Here is an 18,922-nt window from a genome sequence, read left to right on the forward strand (position 1 = left end):
TGTTGTTGAACTACAACTCCCATCATTCCTAGCTAGCAAGGCCAGAGCTCAGGGATGATGGGAGTTGTAGTCCAACATCTGGGGACCCACAGGTTGAGAACTGCTACGTTAGTGTGTTGTATACAGTATAAGGGTGGGGAAGAGAAGGGGGGGAGAGGGGGATGGGGTGGTAAAAGTTACTTTCTTTTGCTTTAGTGTATTTGCTTTTTGTGACAGTGCCACCTGAGTAGTTTCTCTTTCTACAGTCACACCTCAGGTTAAATATGCTTCAAGTTGAGCGCTTTTGGGTTGCGCTCCGCGGTGACCTGGAAGTAACGGAACGTGTTACTACCGGGTTTCGCTGCATTTCTCAACCTGTGGGCCCCAGATGTTGTTGAACTACAACTCCCATCATTCCTAGCTAGCAAGGCCAGAGCTCAGGGATAATGGGAGTTGTAGTCCAACAACATCTGGGGACCCATAGCTTGAGAACCGCTGCATTAGACTGTTGTATACAGTATAAGGATGGGGGAGAGAGGGGGATGGGGTGGTAAAACTTACTTTCTTTTGCTTACTGTATTTGCTTTTTGTGGCAGTGCCACCTGAGTAGTTTCTCTTTCTACAGTCACACCTCGGATTAAATATGCTTCACTTTGAGTGCTTTTGGGTTGCGCTCCGTGGTGACCCGGAAGTAACGGAACGCGTTACTTCCGGGTTTTGCCACATTTCTCAACCTGTGGGTCCCAGATGTTGTTGAACTACAACTCCCATCATTCCTAGCTAGCAAGGCCAGAGCTCAGGGATGATGGGAGTTGTAATCCAACAACATTTGGGGACCCACAGGTTGAGAACTGCTGCATTAGTGTGTTGTTTACAGTATAAGGATGGGGAAGAGAAGGTGGAGAGTGGGGGTGGGGTGGTAAAACTTACTTTCTTTTGCTTAGTGTATGCTTAGTGTATTTGCTTTTTGTGGCAGTGCCACCTGAGTAGGTTCTCTTTCTACAGTCATACCTCGGGTTAAATATGCTTCACGTTGAGCACTTTTGGGTTGTGCTCCGCGGTGACCCGGAAGTAACGGAACACGTTACTTCCGGGTTTCACCGCATGCGCAGACGCGGGTTGCGTTCGCTTCAGGATGCGAACAGGTATCCGGAACAAATCCCGTTTGTATCCAGAGGTACTATGGTATTCACTTTCTGTATTTTCTTGGTAGTGAGAGAAGTTGGTGGGGCAGGGTTTGGTTGGTTGTCTTTAGTTGGAACAGCTCTTATTTTCTGATGTTAAGAGCTGATTGACAGTGAAATGGACTCCCTGAAGGTGATGGACTACATGGAACTGGCGGAAATGACTGGCAGAATCCGAGACCAGGGAGAAGAGTTGGTGGAGGAAGATTGGAAGAAATTTAAGGACTATTTACAGAAACATTGCAAGATTAATGAATGTTAGAATGATGTTGGAATGAATTTATGTGATTTTAGCAGAAATGTTACAAAGATTTAGGAAAAATAGACTGTTAATTGGTGAAAGGAGAGAAAGTAAAGTTATATTAATTTCAAGATAAATTTATTTACAGGACAAAAATTTGAAAAGAGGGAAAGGATTTGCTGAAATGGAAAATTGACTTAGAATACAAAAAAGGGAGGTGTGAGGAGGTCAGGGAAATAAGTTAATGAAAGATCAGTAATGGGAAGATTTGTTGTATTTTTTATGGATTTTTCTTTTTTTATGTTCTCTGTTTTATGTTCTTTTTGATTTTTCCTTTTTTTTCCTTCTTTGTATTTCATCTTTTCTTGTTTAAAATGTTTTTTTGACTTTTCTTGTTGTATTTCCAAAAACTTTAATAAATATTTTATAAAAAAAAGACAGTGAAATGGACTCCCTTGGAAGGTGAGGGACTCTCTTTCATTGGAGGTTTTAAGCAGAGGTTGAGTGGCCATCTATCATGGATGCTTTAGTTGATATTCCTGCATTGCAGAGTATATGGCTCTTGGGATTCCTTCCAGCTCTCCAATTCTACCATCAGAAAGTTCTTCCTGATGTTTAGTTGGAATCTCCTTCCTTGTAACTTGAAGCACTTAGTTCGGTTCGCACCCTCCAGAGCAGGAGAAAACAAGCTTGCTCCATCTTCCATAGGACAGCTCTTTAGATATTTGAGGATGGCTATTGTATCGCCTCTCAATTGTCTCTTCTCCAGGCCAACTCCCTCATAAGGCTTTTCCAAACCCTTCATCATCCTGGTCTCCCTTCTCTGCACACATTCCAGCTTATCAATAAACTTCTTAAACTGTGGTGCCCAGAACTGGACACAGTACTTGTGGATCACTTAATTAAAATGTGTTTTACAAATCCATACTATTAAAAGTTTTGGTGTATGTACAGGAATACAGGTTTTCAATTTATTTGTTTTGGAGGGTGCCTCCAGGAAATGTAAAGAAAATGGATCAATGCTAGGCCAAGTTGTAAGCAGGCCTTTTGGGATCCAGCTCTCACCTTCTTCTGCTCCCCATCACTCTCCCCACCACAGGAGTGCACTGTGAGATCAACATAGACGACTGCAGCCCACCCTTTGACCCCAACACCTTCGCCCCCAAGTGCTTCAACAACGGGCGGTGTGTGGACCGCGTAGGGGGCTACAGCTGCATCTGCCTGCTGGGCTTCGTTGGGGAGCGCTGTGAGGGTGACGTCAACGAGTGTCTGTCCAACCCTTGTGACCCGCTAGGAACCCAGAACTGTGTGCAGCGCATCAACGACTACGTGTGCGAGTGTCGTCTGGGGTATTCTGGTGAGCACCACAAGGCTCCCCCCAAAAGACACCTGGTCTTTGGTGTTTCCTCCCTTCTTGCTTTTTCTCCAAGAATTACTGGCTGATGTTGACAATAAAGGTATTCTCCAGTCCTAATGCAAACATGCAGTTTAATATACGTAGGTGGTTCATATACCCAAAGATTATAAGCCATGGACTGTATCTAGTAAGAATATAAGAAGAGATCATCAGCTGGATCAGGGCGACTCAGCATCCTTTTCCCACATTAACCAAACCTGGTGCTACAGTGGGAAGTCCACAAGCATTACCCAAATGCAACAGTACTTTCTCCTTCTGTGGTTTCCAGCAGCTTGTATTCTGGGGCATTCTGCTCTGACAGTGGAGGGAGAACATAGGCCTTATCCTGCTCCATGTCTTTGCCCCCCCCCCCTTTAGAGTTTATCTATGCACTGTGTAAAAAAGTACTTTGTTTTTATTTGCCCTGAATTCTCCCAAGTGCATAGACTATCTTAGCTGGGAGTCCTACTCCCTGCCTTTTCCCACCTGGCCTGTGGGGGAGGGCCAGGGCCCTGCCTGACGACTCCCAGCTACAAAATATGAGGCTGCTGAACAGACTCTTGTGCTGGGGTATTGCTTAGTGGAGGTTGTTGCTGTTCCTGGCATTAATTTTTTGCAGGCTTGTTTTTAGATCTTATTTTCATTTATGTGGAAATTTTTCGGGTTTGCTGTGTGCTTTCCCCCGTTTTATTTATTGTTCATGGCCATTTTTGTAATTGTGTAATTACATAGTTTTAACTGTGCAAAGGCAGTATACAAATAAAATGATGATGATAGTTAAACTCCTTCCCACAGGAGGCAGTGATGGCCACAAACCTAGCCTGCTTTAAAAGAAGATTAGACAGAGGGCTAGAGATTGCTGCTAATCAAGATGGCAATGCTCTTGCCTCCACAGCAATGCTTTTGAATACCAGTTGCTTGAAATCACAAGGAGGGAAGAGTTCCCTTGTGCCCAGGTCCCCCAAAGGTATCTGGTTGGCCACTGTGAGAACAGAATGCTGGATGAGATGGAGTGCCTTTGGCCAGAACCAGCAGGCTCTTCTTAGTTTCTTAATATCTTCAACTTTTCCCTTTCTAGAGAAGATACATGGGGTAGTGTGGGCTGCCCTGATGGCATAGACATCTTCTTTTCAGCCAATAGGTAACCATCAGGGGGCCCCCTTAACTAGTAAAAGAGTGTGCACATGAGATTTCAGAGATGGAGAGATGCAGCTGTTTTACTGCAGAGGTCCAGGGGGAAATGTTGGGGGTGACGGCGGGGCAACCTGACGAGGCTTTCTCCATCCCCTTTCCAGGGCGTCACTGTGAGACGGTGGTAGACGGCTGCCGGAACCAGCCCTGCAAGAACGGTGGGACCTGTGCAGTGGCCAGCAACACACAGCACGGCTACATCTGCAGGTGCCCTCCGGTGTGTAGTCAGCTTTTGGTTTTAGGGGACGAGCTGTGGGGTTGAGAGACGGAAGCAGCCTCTTGGGCTGGGTGGGATTATTTGCGCCCATTCCTAGCCAGCATCTGTTTTGGATTCTTAGGAGTTGCTGGATGAGGAAAGGCCGTAGTTTGGTGGTAAATCAGCTGTGTTGCATGCAGAAAATCCTAGGTTCAATCCCAGGAAAAGCTGGGCACATCCAGTGAGTCTAAAACCTTGGAGAGCCCCTGCAAGTTAGTATAGACAATACTGAGCTAGATGGATCAATTGCACTGACTTGGAAGAACATGGCTTCCCATGTTTCTGTTTATTTCATCCCCTTATTCATAACTTTGAGGACTAGAACCTTGCTTTGTTCTTAGGAGAAGGGCCATAGTTCAGCAGGTAGTGCATCTGCTCCACTTGCGGAAGTTCCCATGTATATATATATATATGCAACCCTGCCGGGCAAGTGTGGACAGGGGAGCACATGATCTCTGAAAAAAAAGGCACTGATTCTGCTCATCTGAACACTAGGAGACTAGCAGCTATCAGTAAAGAGTATGCTGACCTCTACTGACTTCAGCATAAACTGCAAATTTAGGGTTGCAACCAATGCTAGTCCTGCTCAGAGTGGACCCACCAAAATGTGCAGACTTAAGTTAGTAATGCCTATTCTTTAGCTGGGATTCTAGCATTCAGGGGGTTGAGCTAGATGCACCCCCACCACCAGCAGCAGCAGGACAAAAGCAGTAGCCAGACCAACGGCAAAGCAGATAAAACTTTTGCCACCACGTTCCTGCTTTGCCATGCAGCTGCTCCCCTCTGAAGGGAGATAATGGATAGTTCCTGGAGGAGGACACTGACCAACCCACTGCTGATATAAAACAGTTGGCCTGAGAACAGAGTTTGGGGCAGGTTGGTGAAGCTAAAAGTTGGAAAAATAGTTGGTGAAATCTGCTCATTAGTGGGTGAGTGTATTCTTGGTTTATTATTTGACGATAATAGTTAATGTTGTTTGTTATTTACATAGCAGGTGTGTTTTTTTCTTTTTTCTTTTCATAAGTATTGTGTTAGACCAGAGCTTTCCAAACTGTATTGTGATACATTAGTGTGTTGGCTGCAGTGTGTAGGAGTCTCACGGGAATACTCCCCGTGCTCCTCCTGGGCCTGAAAAGGGGTTAGTTTAACCTCTAGTTTGCTAGGAAAAGTGAATTATGGTGTCGCAAAGTGATGCATGCCTAAAAAGTGTATCACAAACATGAAAAGTTGGGAAAGCTCTGTGTTAGACAACATATTGATTCCCCCCCCCTTTTCTCCTCCCTTTTGGGAGGAGAATATTTGTGTGTGTGCGTGTATTACTGTAAGTCAATTGGAGACCTTCAAGTAACAAGCAACAAATACATTTAACAGATGATAATAATAATAAAAATAATAATGACCCCTTGGAGGCCTTCCCACTTTACTTTTCTGTGATTTGATTACTGCCTTTGGAGTAGTCTCAGTCGTTCCACTCTTTGCCCTCTGCAGGACTGGGACGGTGCCACGTGTGAGAACGACGCCCGCGGCTGCGGACCGTTGCGGTGCCTGAACGGCGGCACCTGCATCTCCACCCAGAAGAGCTCCAGGTGCCTCTGCCCACTGGGCTTTAGCGGAGCTGCCTGCCAGTTCTCCTCTGGCAGCCCCTGCCACTCCAGCCCCTGCTACAACGGGGGCACCTGCCAGCCTGCCAAAGAGCCACCCCACTACCGCTGCAACTGCCCAGCCCGGTTCAACGGTCTGAACTGCCACATCTTGGACTACGACTTCACAGGTGGCCTTGGCCAGAACATCACTCCACCTCCCTTGGAGGAGAAGTGTGAGATCCCTGTGTGCGCCAGCCACGCTGGCAACAAGATCTGTGACGCCCAGTGCAATAACCACGCTTGCGGCTGGGACGGCGGCGACTGCTCCCTGAATTTCAACGACCCCTGGAAGAACTGCTCCCAGTCCCTCCAGTGCTGGGACTACTTCAACAACGGGCACTGTGACACCCAGTGCAACAACACCGGTTGCCTGTACGACGGTTTCGACTGCCAGAAGATGGAGGGGCAGTGCAAGTGAGTGGAGTTTAAACTGTTTTTTACATAGGGTCACGATGCACTTTGATATCAAAGTTATGTTTTAATTGTTGTAAGTCCCCACCCTGGGACTTTAGGTGGAAGGGCAGATAATAAAATTGTACTAGTAGTAGTAGTAATAACAGTAACGATTTGCTTCCGGGGCTAAAGGATGTGCCTGTTTGCTCTTTTATGATGAGAGTATGTGGAAAGAGCAGGGAGGGCCCAGAAGCAAAAGGTTGTTTCTTCTTTCTTCTACCCCTCCTTCTCCTTCCTCCTCCTCTTCTTCTCATTTTTATTTTTGAGCTACTATTCACCTTCTAAACCATCATCTCAGGGCAATTTACATATAATTTAAACAGTTTAAAAGACAGTGACAACAAATATATGTAAAAACACAAGTGAAACCCAAACCAGTGGGCACTCATGTCAAATACTCATTTATACAGCGGAGAAAGCCTTTTGGGGACAAAATGGCCCTTCAGCTGTTTCTAAAAAGTGCAAATGGTGGAGTTTATCGTATCTCATCGGGCATGCTGCTCCAAAGGACGGACAGCCACACTAAAGGCCCTGCTCTGAGTGACTGTGGGGCTGAACCAGAATTGTGCACAGTATCCCAAATGTGGCCACACCATAGACTTGTATAATGGCATTATAGATGCCGGGCACTTTTGTTTTCAACCCCTTCTCCTCCTCTCCCCATTGCTTGCACAGCCCTCTGTATGACCAGTACTGCAAGGACCACTTCTCTGATGGACACTGCGACCAGGGCTGCAACAACGCGGAGTGTGAGTGGGACGGTCTCGACTGTGCCAACAACGTTCCCGAAAAGCTGGCGGATGGCACTTTGGTGGTGGTGGTGCTGACCTCCCCAGAGAACCTAAAGAACAACTCCTTGAACTTCCTGCGGGAGCTCAGCCGCATTCTTCACACCAATGTGGTCTTCAAGAAGGATGAGCAGGGCGAGTACATGATATTCCCCTACTATGGCAAGCCAGAGGAGCTCAAAAAGCACCACATCAAGCGGTCGTTGGTGAGCTGGCCAGATGTGAGTGATGCTGTCTTCAAGATAAGATCTAGGCTGTATGAGACCATCATTGACAGACGCAGGAGGGAGATGGACCATGTGGACATCTGCGGGTGAGTGGCTTGGCTGGGGCTCTCTGGGAGCAGGGAGGAGGAGGTTGTTGTCTGCACTGACTGGCAGTGACTCTCCAGAATGTCTGGCATGGAGTCTCTCCTGGCCCAACTTGGACATGCCATTGGGGCCTTCTGCATACAAAGCAGGTGCTCTGTAGCTGAGCCATGGCTCTTCCCCTAAAAACAAAGATTCTGGTCCTCATCATTCTGAAAAAAGGGACTGAATTTTATAGGAACCTAGGAAGCTGTCCATCCAAGATTATTGCTTCTTACTCCCACTTCCTTTCTTCTTCCAAAACCTGCAGATCAATCGTTCACCTGGAGATTGACAATCGCCAGTGTGTCCAGTCCTCCTCTCAGTGCTTCCAAAGTACCACAGATGTGGCGGCCTTCCTCGGTGCTTTGGCCTCGCGGGGCAGCCTGGACTTCCCATACAAAATCGAAGCTGTTAAGAGTAAGTCTGCCACACGTGCAGGAAACACCTGCTGATGCGTTAGCAGCCCTGCTGGCATATCCCGGGAAGCTGGGCCGCCTCTGCCCCAGTCAGCTTTTGCCCCTAGCAGTTTTTCACTTTCTTTTACAAAAGCTACATGCCACTTGATTGTAATGAAAGCTTTGAGCCGGGGCTGCCCAGGGTGTGGTCCACGGATGAGCTTCAATCAGGTGGTCCACCCATGCATGCCTGTGGATCTGAGGTTGGAGATAGGAGATGGCACACTCTTTGCATTAAATGTTTTTAATTGTGTCTTTCTTGTTCATTTATTTATTTGAAGCATTTGTACCAGGCTCTTCAGTCAAAAAGGCTCCCAGAGCAGCTTTCATACAGTCAAAACAAGGCAGTCCCTACCTACAGGCTTAAAATAAAAATTTTAAAAGGCATGATACACAAAGGAAAAGGCACAAGGAGGGAAGAGGAAAACCAAAACACAGACACCAGTTTCTAAACAGTTGGTCCTCTAACAACCAGCTTGCACAATCCAGGGGCAGGAGGGGCCTGATGGGGCTGGTCTGTCATAGCAGAGCCAAGGGAGTCTTTTTATCACTTCCTTTTATTTATTCTGTTGTATTTTATTGCATTGCAATTAGAATTCCATGGAAGCAGTAAAATAATAATAATAATAAATTATTTATACCTCAGCCCATCTGACTGGGTTGCCCCAGCCATGTTGGGTGGCTTCCAGCTTATATAAAAACATAGTAAAACATTATACACCTTAAAAAGCTTCTCTATACAGAACTGCCTTCAGATGTTTCCTAAATTATATAATTGCTCATCTCTTTAACAACTGACGGGAGGGCGTTCCACAGGGTGGGTGCCACTACCAAGAAGGCCTCCTGCCTGGCAGGCAGGAATTTAAGAATGCAGCTAAAAACCACACAGCATCTAGCATGGTGCATTTCCGTTTCTACAACAAGCTGAGAAATAATTCAGTGGTCCACTGAGACCCTCAGCAATTTTCAGGTGGTCTATTTGTGGGGGTGGGGAGAATTTTGGAGCCATTACTCTAAGCATTTTCCAAAAAGATAAAAGCCTGACAACATTAAAGGGCTAAGAAATACAGATAAGTGACAGTTTAAAGCACGTATTTAAAGGCATATTAAATAATTAAAATCAACAGTAGGCTAAAAACCAGATTAAAACACTTGTCATCATTCAGTATGTCTGGATGGACTTTCCTCAAACAAATTTTAAGTGGGAGCCAAAAAGAATATGCTTTTTAGCCTATTCCTGGTTTTAGTCATTTTTTGAATGATTTAAATGGTGGGTTTTTTGCTGGTAATTTTGTTGTTTTAGGGGGGTTGGGTGTTTCCCCCCTCAACAATCAAATGGTATATAAATTTTATGGAATAAATTCAAAAGAGTTACAGTGTATGATGTTTGTCTTAAACAATATCGTAAAAAGAACTTGATTCCTCTTTAAGAAGGAAGTGGCATCTCTTTAACTCTTTTTTAGTTCTTCTTCGAAGTTCTGTCTTGACGGTTCCGCCCCTCTCTCATCCATAGCTGATTCCAAAATCATTACTGCTGGGGGAGGATGAAGGAGTGGAGGGGGCAGAGAGAGAGAGAGAGAGAGAGAGAGAGAGAGAGAGAGAGCGCAAAGTTAACCCCACAACCCAAACCTTGTAATCGATCAGTGACACGCAGAGTGTTGAAGTTTGCATCTTCCAAATCCCCCTTCAATCCTTTTGACTTAACAGCTCAATGTGAATGCAATGATTTGAAGTTTGCTTAATCCTTTATCCGTGAAAGGAGGAAGGGGGGAACCCTCTCCTCCTCCAGCGCTGCAGATACAGAAACAGTTTGCAATTCTGATGAACAGCGTAGAAAAATGACCTTCTTTTTTCCAGGGGGCTTTGGAGGAGTTTGGGGGCAGTGAGTGGGGAGGGGTGGGGGTTCGGTTGCAGGCGGAAGAATCAAGACACAGCCAGGCTGGCAGCTTATTAACTTAATTTCACTGCATTTTGCCTTCTGCCTCCATTCAGAGATGCATCTTAACTCGAGGTCCTCTCGTCACACTCTGCCTCTCATTCTCTCCTAGGTGAAAGTACTGACCCCGAAAAGAGCACCCAGTGGTACCCTATGTACATGGTGGTGCCTGGTGTCTTCCTCCTCCTCTTCGTTGGTTTCGGGGTTCTGGCATCGCGCAAGCGGCGGAGGGAACATGGGCAGCTCTGGTTCCCTGAGGGCTTCAAAGTGACCGAGTCCAGCAAGAAGAAGCGCAGAGAGCCCCTGGGGGAGGATTCTGTGGGGCTGAAGTGAGTAATCCCCCTCTTCACCTCTTCCTGGGTCTCCTTTGTTGCCATTTGGTTGGGTGGGGAGGGAGGGAAAGGCCCTTTCCCACCTCCTTCCTGGGTTGCTGCTGTTGTTGGGGACCATAGTTCTTTTTATTCATCAACCTGGTGCCCTCCAGATGTTTCGGACTACAACCCCCATCAGTCCCAGCCACCATGGTCTGATGGGAGTTATAATGCAAAAATCCAGAGGGCACAAAGTTTTGCCAAAGGCTTGATGTTAGCTTTTCACTCAGCACATTTAAAAAAAGTTGGTTTTAATTTTTGCTGTGCCACAGCTCTCTGGATGACAAGCTGGAGAGGAAGGGAAATTTGGTGTCAAAATATTTTTGGGAGGGATATTCTGAGCCCAATTTAAGTGTCAGTTTTTCCAGGCCATTGAAATGAACATGTGGAGTTTCCAGGGAAGGATGGTGGAAGCCAGAAGGCCGGGCAGTTCAGAGCAAGGGGTTTAGCCCTTCACAGAGTAGACCTACTGAAATTGATGAGCATGGCTAACTTAGATCCATTACTGTAGTCCTCCTTTGGCTTGGAGGAAAGAAGGATCCTTTTGGGTTTGGGCACAACCTGCCCATTTGCTTTTGTCTGCTTTCTCCAAGTGTAGCACCAAGGTTTTATGGCATATATAAAAAGCAGATTTGGTGCATTATCCACACAAGGCAGAAATAGCACACTGAGGCTGGTGGAAGGACTTTGGAGAGGCTTGGTCCTTAATTTCACTTCTTTTCCAGCTTCTAAGCAAGTTCCCATGTACAGTGCCCAGCTCTGATAAATGATGTCTGAAATGTCACCCAAGCACAGCTTGGACAAGTCTAAGTATGGCAGGGGAAACTTTTTAAATCATCACCATCCTTAATTACTCCATTTAGCCTTGGTGAAAAAATGCAGAGTTTGGTTTTTCTAGAGGTGGATCTAATTTCCTATTTTTTCTCCATGAAGACCCTTGAAAAATGCTTCCAATGGGACCCTGATGGACGACAACCAGAATGAGTGGGGTGATGAGGAGACACTAGACACCAAGAAGTTCAGGGTAAGCCAGTGAGCTGCTGTTTCTATGCCGTTTCAGCCTTAAAGGCACTCACTAATTCATAGGTCTCTTCCATCCTGTTTGGATGCATTTGGTATGCACTGTGAGTCCCTCCCTCATCCCTGGCCCAATGGAACTTTTTGACACCCCCCAGGTCCCCCCCAGGCTTACCTTGCTATCCCACAACAGCCAAGGCCCCTATGGGCATCTGTAGATCTCCCTGCCTGATTTCACCAAGAGGCCCCTATCTTTGGTCTTGTCTTAAAAAAGCAAGTTTCTTGTCCTCAGCAGAAGATCAGCACATTGCTCCTTCCTTCCTTGCCTTCTCCCCCTTTGCCTTTCCAGTTTCAGGAAATACTGGAAAACCCACTTATGCAAAATTAAACAACTCTCATTCTGATAATAGAATTTAGCTTTCCATATCGTGTAGTGGGCAGGGTTCATTTTATATTTGTTGAAGTTGGGGGCAGAGGGGATAACTCTTTGTTTTCAACTCAGCAGCACAATGTGCGAGAAAGAGTAGAGTTTTATGTCCAAAAGGATCCTTTAAAACCTCAATCGCCTCTCTTCCCAGGTGGAAGAACAGGCCATGTTGCCGGACATGAATGACCAGGCTGACCACAGGCAGTGGACACAGCAGCACCTGGATGCAGCCGACCTGCGCATCTCCTCCATGGCACCCACCCCACCCCAAGGGGAAATTGATGCTGACTGTATGGATGTCAACGTGCGAGGACCAGGTAAGGAGGGTGTGTGGGTGTCAAAGCCTCTCTCTTCCTCCCTTGCCGTGATTTTTTCAGGGGAAAGGAAGACAATGCCAGGAGGGAGGGCATTAGAGCTGGCCCAGGGGAAGAACCAAACAGCATACAGGCCAGGTGGGATTTTGGGAGGGGGAACAGGACTTTGGAGTAGCCCAGCTCTTTAAAAGAGGATCAGACACATTTGATAGCCTTCTCTTTCTCCATTGACAGCTACTAGCTATGATAGCTATACTCTTGTTTCCATGGTTGGAAGCAGTAATGATTCCAAATATTAGTAGCTGGAAATGGCAGGAGGAGAGAGTTGCTCTTGTGGTTCATGTTCTGCTTTCAGGTTTCCCAGAAGAGGCATGTGGTTCGTCATTGTAAGGACAGGATGCTGGACTGAATGGGCCCTCTTTGGTCTGGTCCAGAAACAAGACACTTGTTCTTAGATCCTGACCACCAATCTTCGGGCTTAGTTCAGGCCCTGGTGCTTTGATATCGTGGGAGTGCATCCAGGCTCTGTCATTGCGCTTCTGACAGATTTCCCTCCACTTGTGCCTTGGCAGATGGATTCACGCCACTGATGATCGCCTCCTGCAGCGGAGGTGGGCTGGAGATGGGCAACAGTGAAGAGGAGGAGGATGCCCCAGCCGTGATTTCAGACTTCATCTACCAGGGGGCCAGCTTGCACAACCAAACAGACCGCACTGGGGAGACAGCCCTCCACCTGGCCGCCCGCTACTCACGCTCAGACGCAGCCAAGAGACTGCTGGAAGCCAGTGCCGATGCCAACATCCAGGACCACATGGGGAAGACGCCGCTCCATGCTGCCGTCTCGGCCGACGCTCAGGGGGTCTTCCAGGTAAGGCGAGTCCAGTGCTTCCAGAGCTTGGTGCAGGAGGGCTGGGTAGCTCCCTCCCTGTTGGAGAGGATTGAACTTGATGACCCTTGAGGTCCCTTTCCACCCTAAAATTCTATGATTCCTATCATTCTGTGACTCTAGTGCAAAAGCTGTGCTCATTCTGGGCCTAAGTTCCTCAGATGCAACCATTCTGCCTTCCCAGTGAGGTTTTTCTTTTTTCATCCAACCCCCCTGCAATGCAAAGCAGGGACTTTTGAGTTTCTGGTTAGCTACATGTGGCTTTCAGCTGAGCGGCTGTAGAACGGACATTCACTCTCTTGCCTTCCCAGTCTACCCCTGCCAGGATGTCAAATAACTAAGATGTCTCTCTTTCCTGGGACAGATTCTGATCAGGAACAGGGCCACCGACCTGGATGCTCGCATGCACGATGGAACAACCCCTCTCATCCTGGCTGCCCGTTTGGCTGTGGAGGGCATGCTGGAAGACCTCATCAGCTGCCATGCAGACGTCAATGCGGTTGATGACCTAGGTACCTGGCATTCCCAAAGCATTCTGGGGAAGGGTGAGGGGCTCATGGTCATGGCCTTAACATTTGTGCCTTTGTGTCCATAGGGAAATCAGCGCTGCACTGGGCTGCTGCCGTGAATAATATTGATGCCGCTGTTGTGCTGTTGAAGAACGGGGCAAATAAAGACATGCAGAATAACAAGGTGAGAAGGGAGGGGACTTCTTCCTGGAGCAGGGGTGGGCCAGTGCGAGGCAGAGCTACTGGCCATCCAGCCAAGGACGGGACCAGCAAGCCCAGGATCTTCAATGACAGGGTCAGAAGCTTTGCTGGAATAAGCTGCGAAATAGGAGAGAGGTGCCCTGGCATCTTGTGGGCTTCCCTGGGCAGAAGGAGAAGTTTATCGTTTATCTGCAATTTAGGATGGGAAACAGGGAATTAGCTTTAATTGAACTTGACTTGCATCCGTTTGACGATTCAGGATAGGCAAAAGAAAGTCCTTCATGCAGCGTATAGTTAAATTATAAAACTCCCTCCCGCAAGAGGCAGGGATAGCCACCAACCTAGATGACTCTAGAAGAGGACAAGACTTAAGTTCATGGAAGAGAAGTTTATCAGTGACTACTGGCCATAATGGCTATGCTCTGCAACACTTCTGAATACAAGTTGCTGGAAACTGCAAAAGGGGAGAGGGCTCTTTTGCTTCCAGTTGGTGTGTCTGGTTGGCCACTGTGAGGACAAGATGCTGGACCAAGTAGGCCATTGGCCTGATCCAGCTGCAGAGCTCTTCTTATGTTCTTAAGCTGTAGCTAGACCTTTCATTGTGTAAAGCAAATTGGTAAATGTAAGGAATGACTAATAATACTTCAGCTGCATAACCCTGTTCATTTTGGAGAAGAGCCTCTAATAGTCTGCTTTCTTCTTCCCTTTCCTCCCATGCCCTTAGGAGGAGACCCCTCTGTTCCTGGCGGCCAGAGAAGGGAGCTATGAGACAGCCAAGGTCCTCCTAGACAACTTCGCCAACCGGGACATCACAGACCACATGGACCGCCTGCCACGGGACATCGCCCAGGAGCGCATGCACCATGATATCGTCCGCCTCCTGGACGAGTACAACCTAGTGCGCAGCCCCCCTTTGCACAGTGGGCCCCTGGGGGCACCTACCCTCTCCCCGCCCCTCTGCTCGCCTAGCAGTTACATCGGCAGCCTGAAGCCAGCTATGCAGGGCAAAAAGGCGCGGAAGCCTAGCGCCAAGGGACTGATCTGCAACGGGAAGGAGTCCTCCAAGGACCTCAAGGCCCGCCGGAAGAAGTCGCAGGAGGGCAAAGGCTGCCTGCTGGACAGCTCCAGTGTCCTCTCCCCAGTCGACTCCCTAGAGTCCCCCCGTGGGTACTTGTCTGATGTGGCATCTCCTCCCTTGATGACCTCCCCCTTCCAACTGTCGCCCTCCATGCCCCTCAACCACCTGCCAGGGATGCCCGATGCCCACCTGAGCATGAACCACCTCAACCTGGTGGGCAAGCAAGACCTGGGCCTGGGTGCCAGTCGGATGCAACAGCCCTTCGACTCGGTGCCCCCGCGGCTCTCCCACCTGCCCACCTCCAACGCCACTGTCATGAATTTCACCGTGAGCGGAGCGCCTGGCCTGAGCGGGCAATGCAGCTGGCTGAGTCAGATGCAGAGTGGCATTCAGGTGCAGGGCCAGTACAACCCTATGCGGAATGGCCTGCAGCAGGGGGCACTCCCGCAAGGCCAGGCCCTCCAGCACGGTCTTCTGACCTCCCTCCACAATGGGCTGCCCACCACCACCTTGTCCCAGATTATGAACTACCAGGCCATGCCCAACGGCCGCCTGCCAGCCAATGCCCAGCCCCATCTCCTGCAGGCACAGCAGCTGCAGCAGATCCAGCAGCAAAGCATGCAGCAGCAGCAGCAGCAGACCCACAACACCGCCCCAAATGCCGGGAGTGCAAACTTCCTAGGGAATGAGCTGGGCCAGCCTGACTTGCAGCAGCAAGTGAATGGCGGGGCTCTGGCAGTCCACACCATCCTGCCCCAGGACACCCAGGTCCTGGCCACCTCCCTGCCCTCTGCCCTCACTCAGCCCATGACCACCACCCAGTTCCTGACTCCACCCTCCCAGCACAGCTACTCTTCCCCCTTGGACAACACCCCCAGCCACCAGCTCCAGGTGCCAGACCACCCGTTCTTGACACCTTCCCCGGAGTCGCCGGACCAATGGTCAAGCTCATCTCCACACTCCAACCTGTCAGATTGGTCCGAGGGCATCTCAAGCCCGCCCACCAGCATGCAGTCGCAGATGGGGCACATCCCAGAGGCATTCAAGTAGAGCAAGAGGAGGGGAACCGCTTGGGCAGGCGACCCCAGAGAGTTTCCTTCGGAGGGAGATGCTTCTTTGGTTGAACCAGAGTAACCTTTGGTTTGAGTTTCTGTTTTTTATATATATATATAAAAAGAAAAGTATTTTTACATACAATGTAAGAGGGATATTTCAACATTTTTCTTTCTTCGTTAGTATTTATTTATGTACTACATGAAAACACTGCCTTTTTTATTTATAAGTTTTGTTGAGAGCTCAGTGGAATGCATTTGCTGTGGTCCAAATTTTAAAATCTTATTAATGGGGTTTGCTCTCTCTTGCTTACTACTTTTTTTTTTTTAGGACATCCTCTTTAAACAAAAACAAAAACTTTTATACCACAAGGATGTTCTTGTGCAGAGAGGTTTTCTTTTGTAAAGCTGTAAGCAAAGACCCATGATTATATAGTGACATTTATTTATTGAACAAGATATTTCTTTTCCTGTTTTTGTTTTTAATTCTGGAAAAATAGGGAGGATGGGCACATTTTTTCAACAAAGGTTTACCTATTTGAAGGGAAATTATAATTTAAACTTAAGTTGATGGTTTTTTGCGGGGGGAGGGTGGTTGTTGATGGTTTTTGTTGGGTTTTGTTTTGTTTTTTTGTTTTGTTTTGTTAAGTGCTTTAAAATATTCCCTTGTATGAGGGTGGATAGAGTCTGGGAATATTATGAGACAGCAGCCATGAATTTCTGTTTTAAAGTTTCAGTATTATACAGTTTATCTCGCTTGTCCTTTTTTGCATGATAGCAAGCTTTCCTTCTTTTTTATTTATTTGAAATACTGCCTATGATCAAAAATCAGGATCACGGGTTCTAAGCTATAAATGAAATCCCAATGCTTCCTTCGGGGCCCACCCTCCAACTTCCCTTCTCCAAAAAAGTCTTGTGCTCAAAAAGGCTTTTGGTGCAGAGGAAGAAACTTTACTTTGACTCCAGGATAGCTTTGTGGTTTTTCTCTAAATTGTCCCAATCGTGCTATTTTTAAAGCACCCATCACCTTGGGGGGTGTTGCCATTTTAAGAACCACATTTCTTACTATGAGAAGACTTAAACAAAATGCTGTTGATTATGACAGGCAGGAGATGTATGTGTCTGTGTGAAAACATAAGCTGTATAGGTTAGGGTTACCCAGAGAGAGGGTTGGTGTGTCTGTGCAGTGTAGAGAGACCTCAGGGTATGAGCCACAGGCCATTAGTCACGTGGCAATAGGCTCACCTATAAATATCACAGCGCTGTAATTTTCCCAGAAGGGGTTGATCCTAGCAACCCATTCACTTCTATGGAAGAGAGTGAAAAGGTGCTGCACTCAGGGACATGTCTTGGAGAGGGTGCCGCTTCAACCTTCTTCCTGCCCCTGTTGCTTCCAGTGTAGCCCCCTGCAGCAACTGCAAATCCCACCCCCTCATCTTGTGAGTGGCTCTCACCTTTCATCTGTAGAGTCCTCAGTGGAATTCACTGTGTTCCTGTCCCACTTGAATATTGGGAGCTGGAGAGTGGAACTCTGGGTGGAAATTAAACCCTGCTTGCCAGAATCTAGGCCAGCAGTTCCAAACCCGCCCCCCTCCAATCTTTCTGCCCCGCCCCACATGCAGGAGGGCAGTGACAGGGGCATGGGGGGTGGGGATACCTAGACCTTGATGGGCTGGCTAAACATTTGCCTTGGGTGGCCCTTTGGGAGATGCCAGTGCCAAACTGGCCAGGCCCCAGTTAGGTGTTCCTGATTTTGAAATGAGTTTTACAGCCCGACTTGGGTTGGACTCTTGTCATCACAGGACACCCCCAGAAAGCAAAAAGGGGCTGAATTCATTGTTTTTAAGACAGAGGGAGAGAGAGAGAGATTGCAAAGTCTTCCGGAACGGCACGTTGGATGTTTGCTCTTATGGCAATAAGGAGAATGGGGAAGGGGGTCGACTTTGTAAAAAAAAATAAAAAATTATTATATATATAAATATATAGTATAAGCCTATGGCAAAGCTAATGTTCTGTAAATAAGTTTTTTGTTTTGTTTTGTTTTTACTTAAAGAAAAGAGAGATAAAGGGTGGATTTTGTTTAAAAAATCTAAAACGGTTTTAAGTTGAAAGTGGTTTAGAGGTGGTGAAATATTGCTCAAGAGAAGGAGCCCAATCCACCAAAAAGTTCACTGAGAGAGTCACTGAACTGAACAAGGCCTTTGTGTGACCACAGCACTCTTTTGAGAACGAGTTAGTTTCACTGGCAGGATTTGCCAAGTGAGCCACCCTTGAAGACTTCAATCTGACATACATTTCATTTGGCGCTCATGCCATTGACTTTGCAGGGGCTTCCTAATTCAGAAACACTACCCTTATGCAGTGGTACCTCGGGTTAAGAACTTAATTCGTTCCAGAGGTCCTTTCTTAAGCTGAAACGGTTCTGAACCTGAGGTGTGCTTTCGCTAATTGGGCTTAACCTTCCTGGTTAGTGGAGTTTGTAACCCGAAGCATCTGTAACCCGAGGTACCACTGTACTAACATATCCAAGTTGCTGGCTTTGGTGGGGTGGGGGCATTCCAATATCCTGTGCGTTTATGGTGCTACGGTGGTCCTCTGTCCAGCTGGACCTCACCTTGCCACACTCAAGCATCGCGCGCGCGCGCACACACCCCATTTGTGAGGGAGCCTCTTGAATATCCACCTCTTACGAAGCATGGCGAAGTGCTGATATTGGGATATCCCTAAAGCAAAGTGATTTTTAAACACCCTCTGGTGTTCATTGTTTTATGTTTTATAAACTAGAGTGTAGTTTCTTAAGTGTGGGGGGTGGGGTGGGATGGGATGGATGTGGGTGGTAAAAAAGCACCCTTCCATAATAAAAATGTTCAAGCAAAATGTGTAGTTTGCAAAAGGATGTATTTTTTTGTTTTCTGTTTTTGTTTTGTTAACTGATTTGCAATAAAGTATGCCCCCGGGGCATCTAGAAATTCTATAAAAGTTGAAATGTGGTTTTTTCCCCCTTCTTAATCCTGCGTCTGTTGCTGGGAATCACAGGTGGGGGGAATTGCTGCTGTTGTGCTCAGGTTTTGGTTGTTGGCTTCTCATTGGGGCATCTGGTTGGCCACTGTTGAAGACAAAGGTGCTAAACAAGGTGACCCAACTCTCATACTCTTTAACATTCTTATAACAGTTTTTTTTAATTTTTAATGGAGC

The 18,922-nt window shown here is 47.3% G+C and overlaps 1 protein-coding gene across 3 annotated transcripts in view; it reads left to right on the forward strand.

Moving 5' to 3' along the window:
- The window catches only part of NOTCH1 (notch receptor 1), a 99,280-nt gene extending 80,574 nt beyond the window's left edge, over nt 1-18,706 (forward strand). For 2 of the 3 annotated variants that reach the window (XM_081897735.1, XM_081897736.1), the window contains 12 exons: nt 2,504-2,761; nt 4,096-4,208; nt 5,736-6,304; nt 7,019-7,444; nt 7,750-7,898; nt 9,985-10,201; nt 11,177-11,267; nt 11,839-12,004; nt 12,574-12,869; nt 13,252-13,399; nt 13,483-13,580; nt 14,322-18,706. In XM_081897735.1, coding sequence (XP_081753861.1) covers nt 2,504-2,761; nt 4,096-4,208; nt 5,736-6,304; nt 7,019-7,444; nt 7,750-7,898; nt 9,985-10,201; nt 11,177-11,267; nt 11,839-12,004; nt 12,574-12,869; nt 13,252-13,399; nt 13,483-13,580; nt 14,322-15,725 — 3,935 coding nt within the window. In that variant the 3' untranslated portion in view covers nt 15,726-18,706. The remainder of the gene's footprint in view (nt 1-2,503; nt 2,762-4,095; nt 4,209-5,735; nt 6,305-7,018; nt 7,445-7,749; nt 7,899-9,984; nt 10,202-11,176; nt 11,268-11,838; nt 12,005-12,573; nt 12,870-13,251; nt 13,400-13,482; nt 13,581-14,321) is intronic. The other variant, XR_014164883.1, reaches the window with a different exon arrangement.
- The last annotated feature ends 216 nt before the right edge of the window (nt 18,707-18,922 follow it).

The sequence above is a fragment of the Podarcis melisellensis genome (assembly GCF_964234715.1).
Source record: "Podarcis melisellensis genome assembly, chromosome: Z".
NCBI classification, from domain to species: domain Eukaryota; kingdom Metazoa; phylum Chordata; class Lepidosauria; order Squamata; family Lacertidae; genus Podarcis; species Podarcis melisellensis.